A 16,572-nucleotide genomic window follows, 5' to 3' on the forward strand; every position below is an offset into this window, starting at 1 on the left:
GCAGTGGGAGGTTGCTAGCAAAAGTCGCTATTTTGCAAGTCCGTAGTTTGGAAAGATTTCCTGCAAACTGTTTCATTTCAAGACAAATTAAACATCTTCAGGTTACTGCAAATGCATTTGTTCATCTGGTGCTTGTTTTCTTAAAATGAAGTAGAATATAGGAGTGACAGAGGCTTTCAATCCTTCCCACTTCAGAAGCCTACTGGAATATTACACTGGGCACTTGATTCTGCAGTGTTTACTCTGGCTGTGTAACTATTGCAACTTGAGCTTGACAAATATACTATTACTCCTGCTGTTTATTTGAGATATTTTCTGTTAGCAGACACACGTGATCAATGTCTTTGTAAGTGTACAGTGGATTTGGAATACCAGTGAGTCTACCTGTATTCACTCTTGCAAAAATCTCTTTTTTTTTCTTTTTTTTTTCATGAGACAGCTGCCTTTCAACTTAAATAACCTCAGTAATTATCACATCAGTGCAGCCACGTTCCTGATGTATTTGCACCTTGCAACACCTGGGTTGAGAGTGAGCGTTGTAGTGAGCTGCAAGAGAGGTGTTGATAACACCGGATCAGGACGGTCTGAGCTGACAAGAGGAGGATTTTTTCTCCTTGCGCGTGTGAGCTCCCTGGTGAAGGAAGAGTGCAAAACAAAATAATTATATTTGAGCTTCAGAAAAGGAGGCTTCCAGTCGTGTATATGTTGCTGGGTATCTCCAGCTTCTGGGTCAGTGGTGTGGTCTCCAGCTGAGGCTCACTCAGCCTTGACTTAAGTCTAAATGAGTGCCACAGTACACCGTAAAAAAAAAAATGCACTAGGCAATGAGCTGGCCACCTGCCCACCTTTCTTCCTTTTGAAAAACACTACCCCCTCAAGACCTTCTTTCCTTCCAGCTGGCTATGGAAACGGGCGTTTGATTCACGGCCGCATCATGGTCGGCAGTGGATGAGGAGACTCAGCAGAGAGATTTAGTGCAAGTCCTTTCCTTAGCCCCTTCGTTTCCCTGTAGCATGAGGCCAGGCAAAAAGGCTTCTCAGAAGAATTTACTGGGTAAAAGTGGGGTAGAAATCTGTTTCCCTCCTCTCTGCAATAACATAAAGTACTATGATAATAACTCTGCTATTGGCAGCTGAATGAAAAGCTTGCAATTACAGCACAAGGAGACCCTGACTGTGCAGAATAAAACTGTGATAATTACATCTGTCATATTTGTCCTTAGTCAAATCAAAATCGGGTGGTAAATAATGTGCAGTCTTTGCTTTTAAATCAGAGGTCATGAAAGTAAATGGGAATTCTGTTTTTCCTCATAGGGTGTCTGAGAGAGAAAAGAATCCCATCAACTACATTTAAAAACTCAGTTTGATTATTATTGAAGACACCAGACTGAGGAATGTCATTAACATGACAGTTTGTTCAAACACAGCATACAAATTTTATCACCAAGAATAGACTCTGAAATTCATAATGGCATTTGCAACCAGATTTACTTCTTTCATTCCATTAGGGATTTTAAAAGAAGGATTTAAAATTTGTTTTAAATTTTAATTCAAACATAAAGATGAGGACTAGTCTACCTTTTTAATTTTAATGTTGAGATGAATGTGATTACAAAATTCATCTGCATTTGCTGGATGTACTTTCTTTTCCAGAAACAAATGTAACTTAACTTTTATAGACTATCTATGCTCTGTTTAATAAATAGATATATGAAAGTAGATTTTATTGCTTTTGTAAACACATTAAACCTGAAAACTACCCAGTTACTTGATCCCAAATTTTTAAGGCATTAATCAGAGTTCAGCTTTCTTTCCATTATAGTTAGTTTGTGCTGGATCTCATTCTGATCTCGTGTGATTTAGGAATGTATCAGCTGGAGTCAGAGGCTAGGAGTAAGAGACTAAGGTAAATACAGTGTGACTGAGATCACATCTCACCCAGCATTCTTCTGTTTATGGAAAGCACGGATCTGACAAGCTGAGGGAGAAGGTAAAGGGCAGGAATGAATCAGTGTATCGTTTACGTAAGATTTCAAGATGGTCATTGATGCCTATTGACACTTCTGCTTTCACTTCAGTTTGCAGTTTTATGAAAAGTTCTTAACAAGAATCTGTATGTACCACTCTTTAAGTGTAAATACAGGAAATTTGAGAATTTACTCCCAGAATGTATTCATTCTGTTGCATTTCATGAGCCTTATCAGCTAAATCATATACAACACACAGTCTCTGTGAAGAAAATCAACAAAATTCAGAATTCTTCAGGGAGACCTCGCAAAGCTGTAGAATGGAGCAATGGGGTAGTGCCACTTTTACAGGAAAAATTCAGGCAGTAGCTTTGATTCTCTAGGAAATCAAAAGTGGAATTGTGGCCCAATACTCATTTAATGAACGTCGGGTCCAACTAATTGTGATACTGTGTTCGTTGTATGTGTTCCTACCTTAGAAAAGCACAAGTCATGCCTCTAACCTGTCTAATGTTTAGGAACTGTTTGAGTCAATCTTCTATAGCATTCCTTACTGTCCTTACTGTATAGCATTACTGTGGACAGTAAGTCCACATGGGACAGAAAGCTCTTCTGAGGTTATTTTTACTCATCCTTTCTTTTTCATTTGCTTTTGATAGTGATATTGACCAAAATCACTAAACCACTAAAACTTCATGGTCAGTTGTAGTAACCCTTGATCCACTTTTTTCTCTCTAATTCTAAAGCACAGAAAAATAGGTTGATACATTATCACCTGACCTTGCCCTTACAATATTGCAGCAAAAAAAAAAAAAAATAGAATTCCACTATAGTAGAGCAAGTTTAACAATTGCAACCTTTTCTTTCCAAAAATGGCTGATCCATCTCGTTCTGATATAATTCCTGTGAACTTTATGCTTTGACAGGGATGTCCCACCATGGATTTTTTTCCGAGAGGAAAAAAATCTTGTTCTTACTGAACAATTACTGTGACAGTGATTTCTGATGATTGTTTCTGTGTAAAATGTTAGTCAACAAAATGTTAGTTAGTACTTTTTGATAGTATGGAGTCTGCTGTTCTCCATTCTTCTCTGGAAGAGGAGAAGATTCTCTGAATTTTCTGTTTAATTTTGGTGAAGTGAGAAATCTGAGGGATCCCTGAAAGAACATAATGACTACTGACATGAAAAAGCCTTTTACTTTGCCCTTGATCGGTTCAAAACCAATTTCTGGCTTTATTTCCTATTCAAACTTTTGCTGTTTGATAGATTAAGATGCCCTTGGTGTTCTGGGTGACCTTGAGAGAATTTAAAAAAAAAATAAATAAAAACATTCAAGAACCTTGCAGTCACTTAATTACTTTAAATTGAATGTGACCAAAATAGTGATTTTTCAATTTTTTCTTGGCCTTTAAAACAGTGCATATTTTAGAAAGTTGATGAAACTAGAAATTTCATTTAATTAGTTTAATCTTTGCTCTTATTTTTGCTAAGTTGAAGATCATCTAATAGTGTGATAGGGCTTTCTGCCATCTTCTATTTGCTCCGAGCAAGCAATGTTTCTGCTCATAATTGTTTTTTGTGCAACACAGTGTGCTTGGAATGTAATAATTGTAATTGTCTTTTGAATTATTGTTAAACTGCGGCTACACTTCGCTGCTCTGTACTTATTGTAATGTTTGCCACGTTCCAACAGCACCTTTGTGACAGAGGTTGATTAATGCTGAAATGCCAAGAACGGCCTATTCCTGATTTATCAGCTGAATATTTAGAAGCATTTCCTCTGTGACAGTGCTATTTACATCAGCCTTGATTTCTTCTGCCTTTGTTTTCTGGCTTGTCTACATACAAAAGAATTCAGTTTAAGAAGAAATTCAAAGGAAATTATTATTTTTATAAAATTTAGTGTATTCCCTGATGGTTAGATTTCAAATCTAAGCTGCTGAACTCACAGGTAGACAAGCAGCATCATTTTCAAGTAGTTTCCACTGGCAGCAGCAAGCCCTCCGCGGTGCAGGTTGCTTTTCCTAAGCTACAGTAGTTACTTTCAGTATAAGAAGACAGTATAAGAAGATATTTAAATGCTATGGATTGCTGTGGGGTTCAAAACAAAACAGTGAGGGAAATTATTTCAGCAGTAATGGAGCAACCCAAAACTTTAAATGTGACTTTTGCTTAATCATGTTCTCTGCTGATTCCAGCCATTGTTTAGTTTGGTATCTCAATTCTAAACAAAAGCAAGAGAAAATTGGCCCCTTTGAAATGATTCCCAAGTTTTTCTGCTAACGTATCTTTCTGAGAAAAGCCAGTTTTTTGGGATCTGTAGTTTTTATGTGATAGCTGCAGTAGTTAATGTACTGCTATCAGGCAAGGTTGGAATTTGTTCTGAGCAATTATTTTCTGTGAAGAGTTGTTTGCTGACAGAAGCATCATCTAAATGAAACATGCACTCAAAACTATAAAATATGGTATTATAGGTATTCTGGTCAAGGTTTCATATATCCATGGGTGCTGATTTAGAAGTAAGCTTTTATTCTAAATGGATTCAGTGACTTAGTTTTACCTATGTTGTGTTGGCATGGAGAATTTTAATATTAAGTCTGGTTTAATTATACACCAGAAAATTAGAGGCGTAACAGGATTCTCCTCCTTTTTGCAACATTCATCATATTGTTGTTCTGTTAGAATAACTTACATCTGTTCTTTTATGGTGCTTCCCTCTTTTATGTTGCACATAATTATGAGGTGCCTTCTTTTACACTGACATCTACCATCACCAAAAATTTTGATGCTATGAATAAATTCAGTAGATGCCTGTTAATGCAAATGTGACTCACATTCATTCTTATTCAGATCTTTACTTATAGAGCAGAATCATGTATTGAGACAAATTCTGCCTTCAGCTACAGCTACATAGATGTAACTTAACTCTCACTGACTTCCCCGTCAGTGAGTCCCACCCACACATGAGAGCTAAACTGGGCCTTTTTAATTTACGTTGAAAGTTTTGTCTTGCCTAGTTCAGGGTTAGAACGTGTTTGCGGGTTTTTAATCCCATCAGCAGATCTTCGTTTTCAGGAGAATAGCTCCTAAGATTTAGAACCAAGAAAACCACCCATCAGATCGAAAACGTTCATTGTAACTCACTAATCCTATTTACTCTTGATGGCTTTGTTTCTCACATTCTTTATTTTTTCTGCTCAGTGAATTTTCTGCTCCTTGAATTAAATGTTATAATTAAGGTCTTTAAGCAGAACTTCTTCTATTGAGGCCAAATCTGTGCATTTAGACAAATCAGCTAACCAGAGAAAGCCAGAAACTGTATTTGTTCCCCATTTTTGCTTTTTTTTAGTTGCATATGCCCTTGACTGGCATGGTGGAAATGGAGAACGTACTTAGATGTGCCCGGCATTCTTAGCCCTCAGTGTCGAAGCATGTTTCAAATGGCTCCTAGGTTGCTATGAAACCATGAGTGCTGATCTTAAAGAATTGCTTTTGTCAGCCACCATAAATGATCTTACACTGCATATTGAGAACATAGGACGTTGCTCATCATATGTGCAGATATTTATCTGGTAACATCAGTCTTTTGTGGAAAAAGATCTCCTCTGAGCTTATAAATAGAAATAAAATTCTTTGCTTGCCAGTAAAGGGGAGAGGGACGTGTCTGTCCTTGTTACTGCCCTGGCATCCTTTCTGTCTCTAACATAGCAAGGTTTTCCTTTACTAAATCCAGTCTGTGTTCTCTTCCCATATTCCAGATGGACCATGACCCCCGAAACCCTGCATATATTGCCACCCAGGGCCCTCTTCCTGCTACTGGCGCTGACTTCTGGCAGGTAAGTTAAGCATCTCTTTGAAAGCTGAATTTATGTCAAGTGTCTTTCTGTGCATTTCTGTACAGTGTATAAAATCCATTGTGCTCTAGTCAGTTTGTAATGTAATTGTTGGAAAAACCTTTTTTTGAATGTCTTTTAAAAATCTAGTGTATGGATATTAAAGCCATCTACTTATATGAAAAACCCTGCTAAAGAATAGTTGATCTAGAAACTCCACGGAAAACCCCAAACCGAAGTATTCAAGTTTGAGTCCCACGTTTTAGAACAGGTCTCCATAATTAGCCTGCGGATTTTCAGAGTGGCTTAAGACCTTCTTAAGAGCGTCGTTGGAATTAGCTGGCTTTCTCCAAATCACAAAGGACCTAACACTATGTGCTGTGAATTTTTCTGTTGAAATCTACTTCTCATAGAACCCAGTTCCCCCAAATGCTTAAATTCTTAGGCATTTGCCCTACCACGGATAGTTGAATCAAAAGCTGCGTTGTGACTCTACTGCGTCAAGTTAAGTAGGTGCATAAATTTTTCTGGAATCAAGGCTCAAGACAGTTTTCACTGATGCGCAAATATGAGCTTGCTTTGAACTCAGGCTTTTTACATGCTCGTGCAGCTCTCGGATTTTGACATACACACACCAGTAGGCTGGGTGTGTGCATACCTAGCGCTCCGTGCATTTATATGATGGATATGCTGCATTAGGTATTCCTTTTTAAATGTGAAAGTGTTGCCGGAAAGCTTACTGAGGCTGTTTGTTGGGTCAGTGGTACAACCAGCTGAGGCTTATTACCAGCAGCAGCACATGTTTCTGTTTGTTATTTTGAATTATGAATTTAGAGACCTTTGTGCTGAAAATAGAGAATGCAGAAGTAAAAATTTCAGACGCACCATTGTATTTTAGAAGCTGTTAATCTGCTTCACTTAGTCTGTGATTATAAAGGATTGACTGATCACTATTAAAGGTAATTTCATATGCTTTTCCGATCACAATTTCCTACTGTTTCTCTGATAAATGAAGAATCAGGACATTTTCAAGAAGTTTTCTGGATTTGGGGTGCTTGGATATTTAGATGCTCAAGCTGAGGTATTTTGGACTTGGTTTTAGAAGCACAGAGCAGATAGTTTTTGTCTGAAATAATTTGAGCTGTTGTTTTGGCTTAAATTTTCTGGTAACTGGTAATTTTTGTCTCTAGTATGTGGTATTAGATATAGTTGGGAAGTCTCTTTTTTTTGCCTTAGTGAATGATTCCTTATTTCCAGCATCATGTTTAAAAATTTGTTTCTTAAGTTAAACATAAGATTTGTTTAATGTATATTTTTGCATTTTGCTATATATATATGTTTTATGTTTATATTTTGCATTTTTTTTACCTTTAACTTCCCCTTTACATGTTGCAAAAATTTATGTTCCATTTCTAAAACAGGCATTTAAAGAACACGTTCTTCATAAGTGTTGCTGCTGACACAGAAATCAGAATTAATCATAGCAAGATATAATAACGGATATATATTCTGTTCTTCTATTTAAGTAGTTAGGCAGTTTTGGTGGTCCTGATATAAGAGGGAAAATCAGTGTGGAATCAAGTATTTCTTTGATTAAATTAAATTTAAATTTCTTTGATTTGTTTAATAAGTGTGAACAGAGCCCCAGATTTCCCCAGACCCAGAGTGACTAGAACTGAAAAGTTATTTCTTTGTCCTGTAATCCAAGCTTCTTCCATCCAACTCCACAGTCAGAAGGTCTGTTTCTTGACTCTTTTCCTTTATGCTATTTGTGGCTGGTGATTCTTCGCTTCCCTTCACTTTCCTTGTTCTCTTTTTAGCTATTTCTCCTCCCAGTTATCTGTCTGTGAATGATGACTCCATAGTCCCACCAAATTTGCTGTGTACACTTCCAAGAAAGCCATTTGGTAACAGTGGTTCAGCTCCTGCTCAAGTGTGGCTCTCCCTCTCTTTTTTACGTAATAGTTATTTTATTGTGTCTTCTTTTTGGTTCCATTGGAAAGTTTGATTCTTTGTGTTTATTTTCATTGTCTCTGTTGCTTCAACATAATGCCTACCTATGTCAGATTGGTTCATCATCACATTTCTTTGGTTCTTTCTCATTTTTGCTGCCTTGAACTTCCTGCAGATTACTTGACAATGTGCTAGTTTGTGTTCTAAGCTTTTTACGTGGCCCAGGATATCAACCAGGTGTGATAAACAGCCTGGGAGGGATTAACTCTGCAGAGCAGACTCCTCTGTCTCTAACCTCTGAAATGTAGTAGGTATAGGTACATTATGCATATCAAAAGCTGTGGCTTGAAGATTTTGCTATTTATGGCCAGATGCAGGAGCAAAGTCTATATCTGTTTTTCACCTACCAGTACCTATTATAAGCATGGAAAACTTGAACTTGAATATAGAGTATTAACTCCTTATAGAGCAGAATCCTTTGATGTTTACTTGAATACAGTTTTCTGTAGGTTATAGCAGTCATGGTGCTGCCACCAGGGATTATTTAAAGATTCAATTATTCATTTCTGATAAATCTCAGTGGTTCTCCTCCCTCACGCTCCTCCACTCAGTACTAGCTGATGCTGAGCTGTGTTGCTTTTTTCCCCTTTTGCATGTTCACATGGAGTTTTCTACCTGAGAACAGTGTTTTATTCCAAAGCAGAAAGACCTGGACTATCTGCTGCTACTTGTCTAAATGCTCAGTGTCACACTTTAGCAAGCCTAACAGAAACTCCTGTAGTTTAGCACTATCTCATATGCCAAGACTTATTAGATTTGTTGCTTCATATTTTTGCAGACAAACAGAAATGTAACTGCTAAGTGTCCCAAGATCCTAGTTGCATGGTAGGCATCCACCACCTTGTTTTTCCTTGGCTGAAGGGCTTCCCCAGCATGTAGCTGTTATAATTGTTTCCACACCTAAAGGCAATTCAAGCTGTTTTCTGCAAAAATAAAAAAATGTCTACAGTGGTTTTGTTTTGTCTGAATGTGTGAGACAACTTTCTTAGTGTTATTGCACAGCTGATACCTGTAATAAATTCCAAACTACTCTGATTCGGTCTTGATTATCTAGCTTTCATGCTCGAATTGCAGAGGCCCAATTTCCTAGTTTTCCTGAATTTTGCATTGATGTTCTTTCTCTCATCAGTAACTATGCCTACATTAGCAGGCAGTGCAGCTCAGTAGGAGCAGATTTGTTGAGCATCATGCTGTACTCATTTGTGGGTTTTACTTTAGAGTAGATCTGCTGTGGTACAGTGAACCAAATTTTGCCTGTTGGCAGCGGGAGCAATTTAAGAGTACTTCTGAAGCTTCTCTTCCAGTTCACTTGCATCTGAAAGAAATATAATTCTTGAACGAGGGCTGTTCTGCAATGTGCTATTCTTCATGTCTGTGTAATCTACATGACCATGTAGACATTTCTGTTACCTTTATTTGAAACCAAACAGCTGATTTAGTTCTGGATACTACTTTTTCCTAGTTTTATTGGCAGACCCTGTAAGACTTGTTATGCTGATCCAGTACTCAGTATTTTTGTGCAAGTGATACTTAGCAGTTAAACTCCCACTTACAGTTTTCAAGTTGTCCAGACCTGCACAAACATCATAGTCAGCTTAGCATCTTCTCATTCTGAGATTGGGCAAAGCGTTTTCATAAAACACTGATGATGCTTTGTCCATGCTTGTCTTGTTTAGGGATTTTTGTTTCTTTTCCCAATAGTGACACTCAAAATTTTCATTGTTGTCAGTTTTTCCTATTTCACAGAATTCATCAGTTCTAGTCATTTTGAAAGATCTCCAACCAGTTTAGAATTTTCTTTGCTGTTGTGGATGTCAGGCAGAGAGTAGCCTTCACAGGGCTCTCTGCTCCTGAGGAGCAGGTCCCTGCGTAGTGTCATTATGGGACTGCAGGGGGACCAGCTTCAATCTTTTCATAGCGATCACTTCCTCTTTGAAAGGTGATGTCCTTCAGTAAGGTGAGGAAGAAGGGCAGGTATTTTTCTTCAGTACCTTCCAACTTGGGTTGCTGAAGCTAGCCAGCAGACATTGGCATGCATTTCTGCATATCTGTAGTATATGACCACTTCCAAGCATCAGACTTCCATGGTTGTCTGTCCCTCTAATTTACTTCTCAATCTCCTTATATCCTTACCGTTGCTTCTCTCAGCTGGCAAGGTCCAGGTTAGTTCCAGGTTTCTTGGGCTAACCTGCTTCTTTGAAAACTTTCTCACCTGCAGCAGTTATGTTGTCAGTCACCTCATTGATCTATTTTGCTACAGGGCTTCCTAATCTGTCTGGATACTCTATGTTTGCAGCTCAAACAGAGATTTCATCTCTGCCTGCGTGTCGTCTCTTAGACTGCTCTGGAAATTTTCCAGCCACTACTCCAATTAATTTTGAAAAGCCTCCAGCTGATTTAGGTCTTCTTTTAATTTCATCTGTTCTTGTTTTCATCTCTTTTTACCAATTACTGTTGCTGAGAGATACTTCCTTCATCGATTCTATTTTGGTTCAGTGGGAATTCCACCTCACAATTTCCTTGCTGGAAAACTGGATGTCTCTTCTCATGTGGTAGTAATCCATTTTTTCCTGAGTGGTTAAACAATTTGCTAGGTCTGTGGGTTGTTTTCTTCTCAGCTGGAAAGTGAATTCATCATGAGGACAGGATTTTGCTTTGATATACTTCCATTTTATTTACAAAGAAAGCACAGAGTTGTGTTTCTTTGAACAGAGTCAGAATCAAGTAAGAGGCAATGACTTCTGTTTTCCAAACCTCATATACCCAGGATTTTATCCCCAGGCTCTCTCTCAGCTTTTCTTCTTCCAGGATCACAATACTAGAGTTTGTCAAAATATGTTCATGGCTTCTTTATTCCTTTTACATGTTTTTACAGATTTTATCTTGATTAATCAACCTGCCTTGGTTAATGTCTCTCTCTGCCTTAAGCATACCAGGTTCTAGAAAAACTCATGGGTCCACATGCTTCACGTCTCTTTTACTTTTGTGATAACTTTTACAATTTCAGTTATCAGGTTTCAAAAAAGAGTTTACTTTTTTTTTAACATTTATATGAATGAAGGATGGTGATTTAGTCCAGGAGCTTCAGTGAGATTTTACTCAGTTCTTTCACATAACACTATTAAAATTCAACATGTCTTTGAATATAACTCAAAAGAAAGAGGATGTAGAACATCTCTGATCTATAACAAGTTATCACAGCAGGAGTTCTATATTGTGAATAATTCTGGAGGCATAAAATTTTATTATTTTCCGTATGTGCTGGGTTATAATTCTATGAAATACTTGACATGAAGTACATGCCTTAACTTATAAAGTGTTTTAAGAAGACCAGTAGTGCAAGAAGCTAGTCTTAAGAGTTAGGATATTTAGAACCAAGTGTCCTTGCACTGAAAAAATGTTACTAATTATACTTGTTTTAGAAATTGAGTGCTACTAAGATTCTTTGCTTCCATATGGAGATTTCTTTTGGAAACAATAGTCTTTACGTTGGGAAAATTCTGATTCTCCTTTCAGAAGCATTACTTCCCCACATAATGTCATGTTTTGTTTACCCCTCCACTTTTTGGAGGGAAGGACACTCACCCTTTTCTATTTTACCATATTAGGTAAAAGAGAAGGAGGAGTGAGGCACTTCCTGCCAAGTGGCTGAAACTACACCTCTTTGTTGCCTTCGGAAACTAAATTATACATGATATATATTTATGTAAGAAATTTTTATCCTTCTGTGATTTTCTCTCTCTATGACCAATATAATTAATAAAATAGATGAACATCCTATAATGTTTAGAGGTGGAATAGGGAAATAGAATTTTCTACATTTTGCAAAGGTTCAGTAAGGTTCAAAACTCCTACAGCAGTAGTGCGTGAGATTAAATCCAGCCAACACCTGTGATTCAAACCAAAAAATTACTCTCTGGCCTTTATCAGAACAGATCTATAGCTCAGGCTAGATAGTTCCTCAGCTGCCTTAATCCCTGCTGGGGTCCAGTCAGGCAGGGATGATCAGTGCAGACTTACCACACATGAACAGCACTGAGTCCGGCACAGGACACAGAAGGTAGGTTTCAAGTAACAGGAATCATGCCTTTATGGTTAGGATGCTCCTCTAGGACATATCCTCCTCATCCTACACGTTTTGAATCAAGCCCATGTTTTAGTTATCCCAGCTGTCTTCAACTAATCACCAACATATGAGATGCTCTTGAAGCTAAGAATACTCTTCAGCCTTCTTGGTGAAGCTGGGCATCTATTCCCAACAAAGCAAAAGGAAAGCTCCCTGGAGAAGATTTTAAACAATTCTGATTAGGAAGTGGGGAGGCCTCATGTTTGCTCCTTTTATTTTTTTTTTTTTATTTTTATCCCAAGACTGTAAAATGTAAAGTGCACAAAGAGTCTCTGATCCGAGCCATGGAGTTAGGTTACCATTTGCTTTGCATTATCCCCGACCACGCATTTCTTAATTTAAAGCTATTTTTAGAATTTTTTTTTCGATTCAGATTCAGCAGTATATTATCAGAGTCAGTTCAAAAATTAACTATTGTTTTCCTCCTAGGTCACATCAACATATTAAGAACCCAAATCTTGAATTGTAGTCTTGAAGACGTTATATATCTTAGCATGTCCGGCAACACTTGTTTTTCTCTTCCAGTTTTGGAATTTAGCAAAAGAAATCCGAATGTCAGATCATTGTTTCCCATGTAAAAAGAATTAGTGATCAGTGGTCTCCAAGCGTAAATCCCAGTGAGCAGGAGACTGTGTCCCTGTAACTGAACAATTCTCCCTGCAGATTGGGTGCTCCAAGGCCACAATTGAGTAAAACCAACTGCACTGAACCTCTCTCTGCTCTAATTGCCAAGGTCTGTCCCAGGTGCTCCCAGTTCAGCACGTCTTGTGAGTGCTAAAATTGTTTTATAGCCAAAATCACTTTTTCTGCATTTTGTTCTTCTATGCAGAAAACAACACTTTCGGGGGGTCTTGAATCACAAGTTTTATATTCCTTGCATGGAATGGAGCTTCCTGCATGTCTAATCAGTTTTCACCTTCAGAAAGAGAAGCACATCAAAAGAGAGGAAGAACAGTTCAATGTGTAAAATATGCATATTTTAATTTAACTAAAGAAAAACGGCAAGGGAGAGATGAGCACAGAACAGCAGCCCCTAGAGCTCTGGTAGCCTGTCAAGTCACGTGAAATAAATGTAGTGTTAGGAATTCCATAGTCATTCAGTAAAGGAGTGTGAGGTTACCATGCTCATTTCTGATTGTGGCTCAGATCGGAGAAAGCACGTAGCGGTGGTCCTTTCTAATGCTCTGTCCATTATCAGGCTCATCTTCCCAATGCTGAAGTGCAAAGCTAACTGCTGGCATCTGTGGTGAGATTGTCCCTCTTTGAGGTGTTTTTGTCAGTAGTGAAATACTGAACAGCATTTGTTTTTAAATTACTTAATAATAAGGCTTGATTTATCAATCTACCAAGAAGAATAAGAGGAGTTCACACCTTTCTTAGTCAGCAGACGCTACTGCAACACATACAGTCATCCTCAGTTTGCCTGTCTCTTTGGTTCTCAACAAGTGCAACAGCAGGGACATATAGAGCCAACCTGACTGCCACATAGGTACAGTCTTCCCTGAAACCATCGCCGGACGCTGTGGGAAAAGCTCGGAGATGTAGCTTCTGAATTCAGCTCGAACATACCCTTGGAGTAATGTCTTCTCATGTCCTACGGAAGGATTTTCATTCACTTCATGTTTTAAAAAGCATCTTTGCAACTGTAAGAGTCAAATAATCTTTTAAATTAAGCATAGATTCTTGATCATTTAGTAGTTCAATTTTTCAAAGCACAGATTTGCTTAGCTGTCAGGCACAGCTGCAACTGTGTAAATGTCAACTCTCACTTTGCCAGGTTCAACCCATTAGACCCATATCAAAATGATAAGCCATTTTCAACCAAAATGTTTAGCAAAAAGGCTGATTTTTAAATGGCATACATTGTGAAGTTCTAGTTGGGGAAAAAAAAAAAAAAAGCCATATCCCCCAATGTAGATTTTTAAGTGTAAAATATACTTCTAAGCTTTCCAAAATGAAGGTTTTGTTGGATATGTAAGAGTACTGTAGCACTGATTCTCCTATTTATGGCTTTGTTTTCCTCTTTACTTGAAAAAAAAAAACAATTCTGTGCCCCCTTGCAAGTAATTTATACCAAAAATAACTCAGTCCTATGTAGAAGTCCTCCATATGGGACGGGCATGCTAGATAGCCACAGTGCAAGGTCTCTGAACGTGGCGAATATCATAGACAAGAAGTCCTGCAGGTGTCAAATACACAAAATATCATCTGTAAGTTGGAGAATTCAGCCTTTAATTTGTAATACATTGAAATTGTGGTGTTATTCATGCCTAAGAAATGTTTTGAGAATGATGCATGCAGTGGAATCTCATTAAAGATCATTAGCTCGTTATTCTCCAAGCATATAAGTTGAAGGTGGAAATGTCCCACAGAGTGATACAGCCTTCCCTTTTCAGCAGAGGCTGCACTGCAGAACTCTGTAGCGAGCTCCAGTCGGTAACTCCGACTTGGTCACTTTGAATATTTATATAATACTCCATTCAACGTTTCTTGCTGTCCCAAACATGTTACTGCAAACATGAAACTACCTATGATTAAGTGATCTAAGTTTAGTTTTATATTTTCACTTGTGTAACAGCAGAGTCCAGGCTTAGTTTGGCTGGGCTTCTTGCAAATACATAAAAAGAAAAGCCTCTACCCTGAGGATGCTGCGTTCTCCTTATTCTTGTGTCCCATGTATGGGTTTACCCGCTATTGTTGCAAGTCTACAGAGTTCAGAATTATGTGATTTAGTGTAAGTTTGCAACTGAATCTCCTTCTCTGTTTTCTGAGCCCAGTTGAAATACATCTTGCTAACTAGAGGCACTTCCTGAAAGGACACCCCAGCACTGTGCAGACCACGTTTGCGCTACCTGTTCCTTTAGTGAGGATACACAGTCCCTGGAGCTTCTTTCTAGCATCTGGCCCTGTAGCCTCCCTGAGCACAGTAGGGTGTTACGTGCTGCCAGCTGTAGGTGCTGAAAATCACGTCACCACATTGAACCTCGGGTGATCAACAGGCCACAGGGTAAACTCGGTGGACTGCCTTTCACTTAACCCTCTTCTCCTATATTTGGAAAGAAATCCAGATAACAGCCTCATGGTCTAATATTTAAGTTACTAAGGAAACAAAGAAAATACTGTAGTCCTCAAGTCACAGTCTCTGAGTCTTAGTGAATAGCCATATAAATGGTAAGCGCAGGAGATGCAGTTACAATTGCTTGTAACGGGGCTGATGGCACTCGACTGTATTGCCTTCTTGATTTAGTAGATTTGACTTCTACATTTTCACACAATGACCTAAAAGAAATATTATACCCCAGAGTAACTTTGAAATTGTTTGTTTAAATTAACTTTCATTTGGATTTATGCTTAATGAAATCTTCAGAGATGTAGACAGCTCCTCTGTAATGAAATGCTGGCTCTTTGAACCAATGAACAGGGTTGCCAAACTGTAAGGATTCCTCTCTAAACGAGTGGGCTTTTATAATGTTACACTTGGGTGGCACAAGCAGAGTGCTAGATGATTAGTTTATGGTCTAGATCATTGTATTTTTATTACACTCATAAAAACTGTGTTTCTCCTCATTTTCGTAATGGCTTCAATGAGCTTCTATACCTTCTAGAGGCACATTAAATCGTTATGTGATGAAAGTACTGATTTAGTGGGGCTAGTTTGAAAGTAAGATACATGTTTTGAATTCTTATCTTCGTCTGATTGCAGACTTTAAAAAAAAAGTGAAACTGTGTTGGAATGAATGAAATCTGTATCATCTTCTTTACATGCAGAGAAGATTTCCAGCTGTGACCTAAAACAAGTACAAAAGCAAAAAAAAGAGATAAACTATAAATCTGCATCTGTATATAAAATGAATTACATATCAAATAAAAGCATTTTTGCTGTTTTTGTGGCATTGAGAGCCTTTTACAAGAGTATGGGTGGATTACAGAGGTTTTGATTAAAAAATCCTTTTAAGGAACAAAAAGAAAAGAAGAAAGATTATTTTTTGTTCCTTACATTCAACTATAATTTGTTTCCTCCTGATTCTGTCCCAAATTATAAATAGCCCTACTTTGTGCAAACCCTAGCTTCATTTCTATAAAGAATTCTAAGCTGGTTTTAAAAGATGTTTTAATTATATTGCGTAATGAAAAAGAAGAAAAATATTTTTTTGTTTCTATATATGCAAGCTGTTCTTAAAAGAGAAGACAACATCATTATCCATGAATGGAGAACCTTTTGATTTGATACATAATTGAAAAAAATAATCCTTGTATTGAATGTATCATCTCATCTTTGCACAGTTTAGACAAAGGCCTTTTCTGTTTACAAAATTTACATGTCAATACAGTTGCTTATAAATATTTCTGTGAAATAAACATAACCCTCCACAAAAAGAACAGTTTATTCTTCATTCAGTAATTTTATAGGCTAGCAAAAAGACAATGAAAGTTGTATGCAAATATAACATCAATGTACAGCATAATAATAACAGTTTTTAGTGATTATGCGGCATGGTATTAATTCCTAGGAGGCTTTTTGTTCAGCCGTGAGCTGCGTTTGGAACACAGATTCGCCCGAGCGAATTCTGCCTGTTCTGCTTTTGGGGGGAAACGTCCCCAAATCCTGGGGCTGAGGAGGTGCCCTGGCTT

General features: G+C 37.8%; 1 protein-coding gene across 1 annotated transcript in view; it reads left to right on the forward strand.

The window, feature by feature from the left end:
- Positions 1-16,572, forward strand: part of PTPRN2 (protein tyrosine phosphatase receptor type N2) — a 592,277-nt gene that overhangs the window by 542,906 nt on the left and 32,799 nt on the right. The window contains exon 17 of the mRNA XM_085317725.1: positions 5,727-5,804. Coding sequence (XP_085173851.1) covers positions 5,727-5,804 — 78 coding nt within the window. The remainder of the gene's footprint in view (positions 1-5,726; positions 5,805-16,572) is intronic.

This window comes from Rhea americana, unplaced genomic scaffold, assembly GCF_003343005.1.
Source record: "Rhea americana isolate MKP2758 unplaced genomic scaffold, rheAme1 scaffold_50, whole genome shotgun sequence".
In the NCBI taxonomy this organism is placed as follows: domain Eukaryota; kingdom Metazoa; phylum Chordata; class Aves; order Rheiformes; family Rheidae; genus Rhea; species Rhea americana.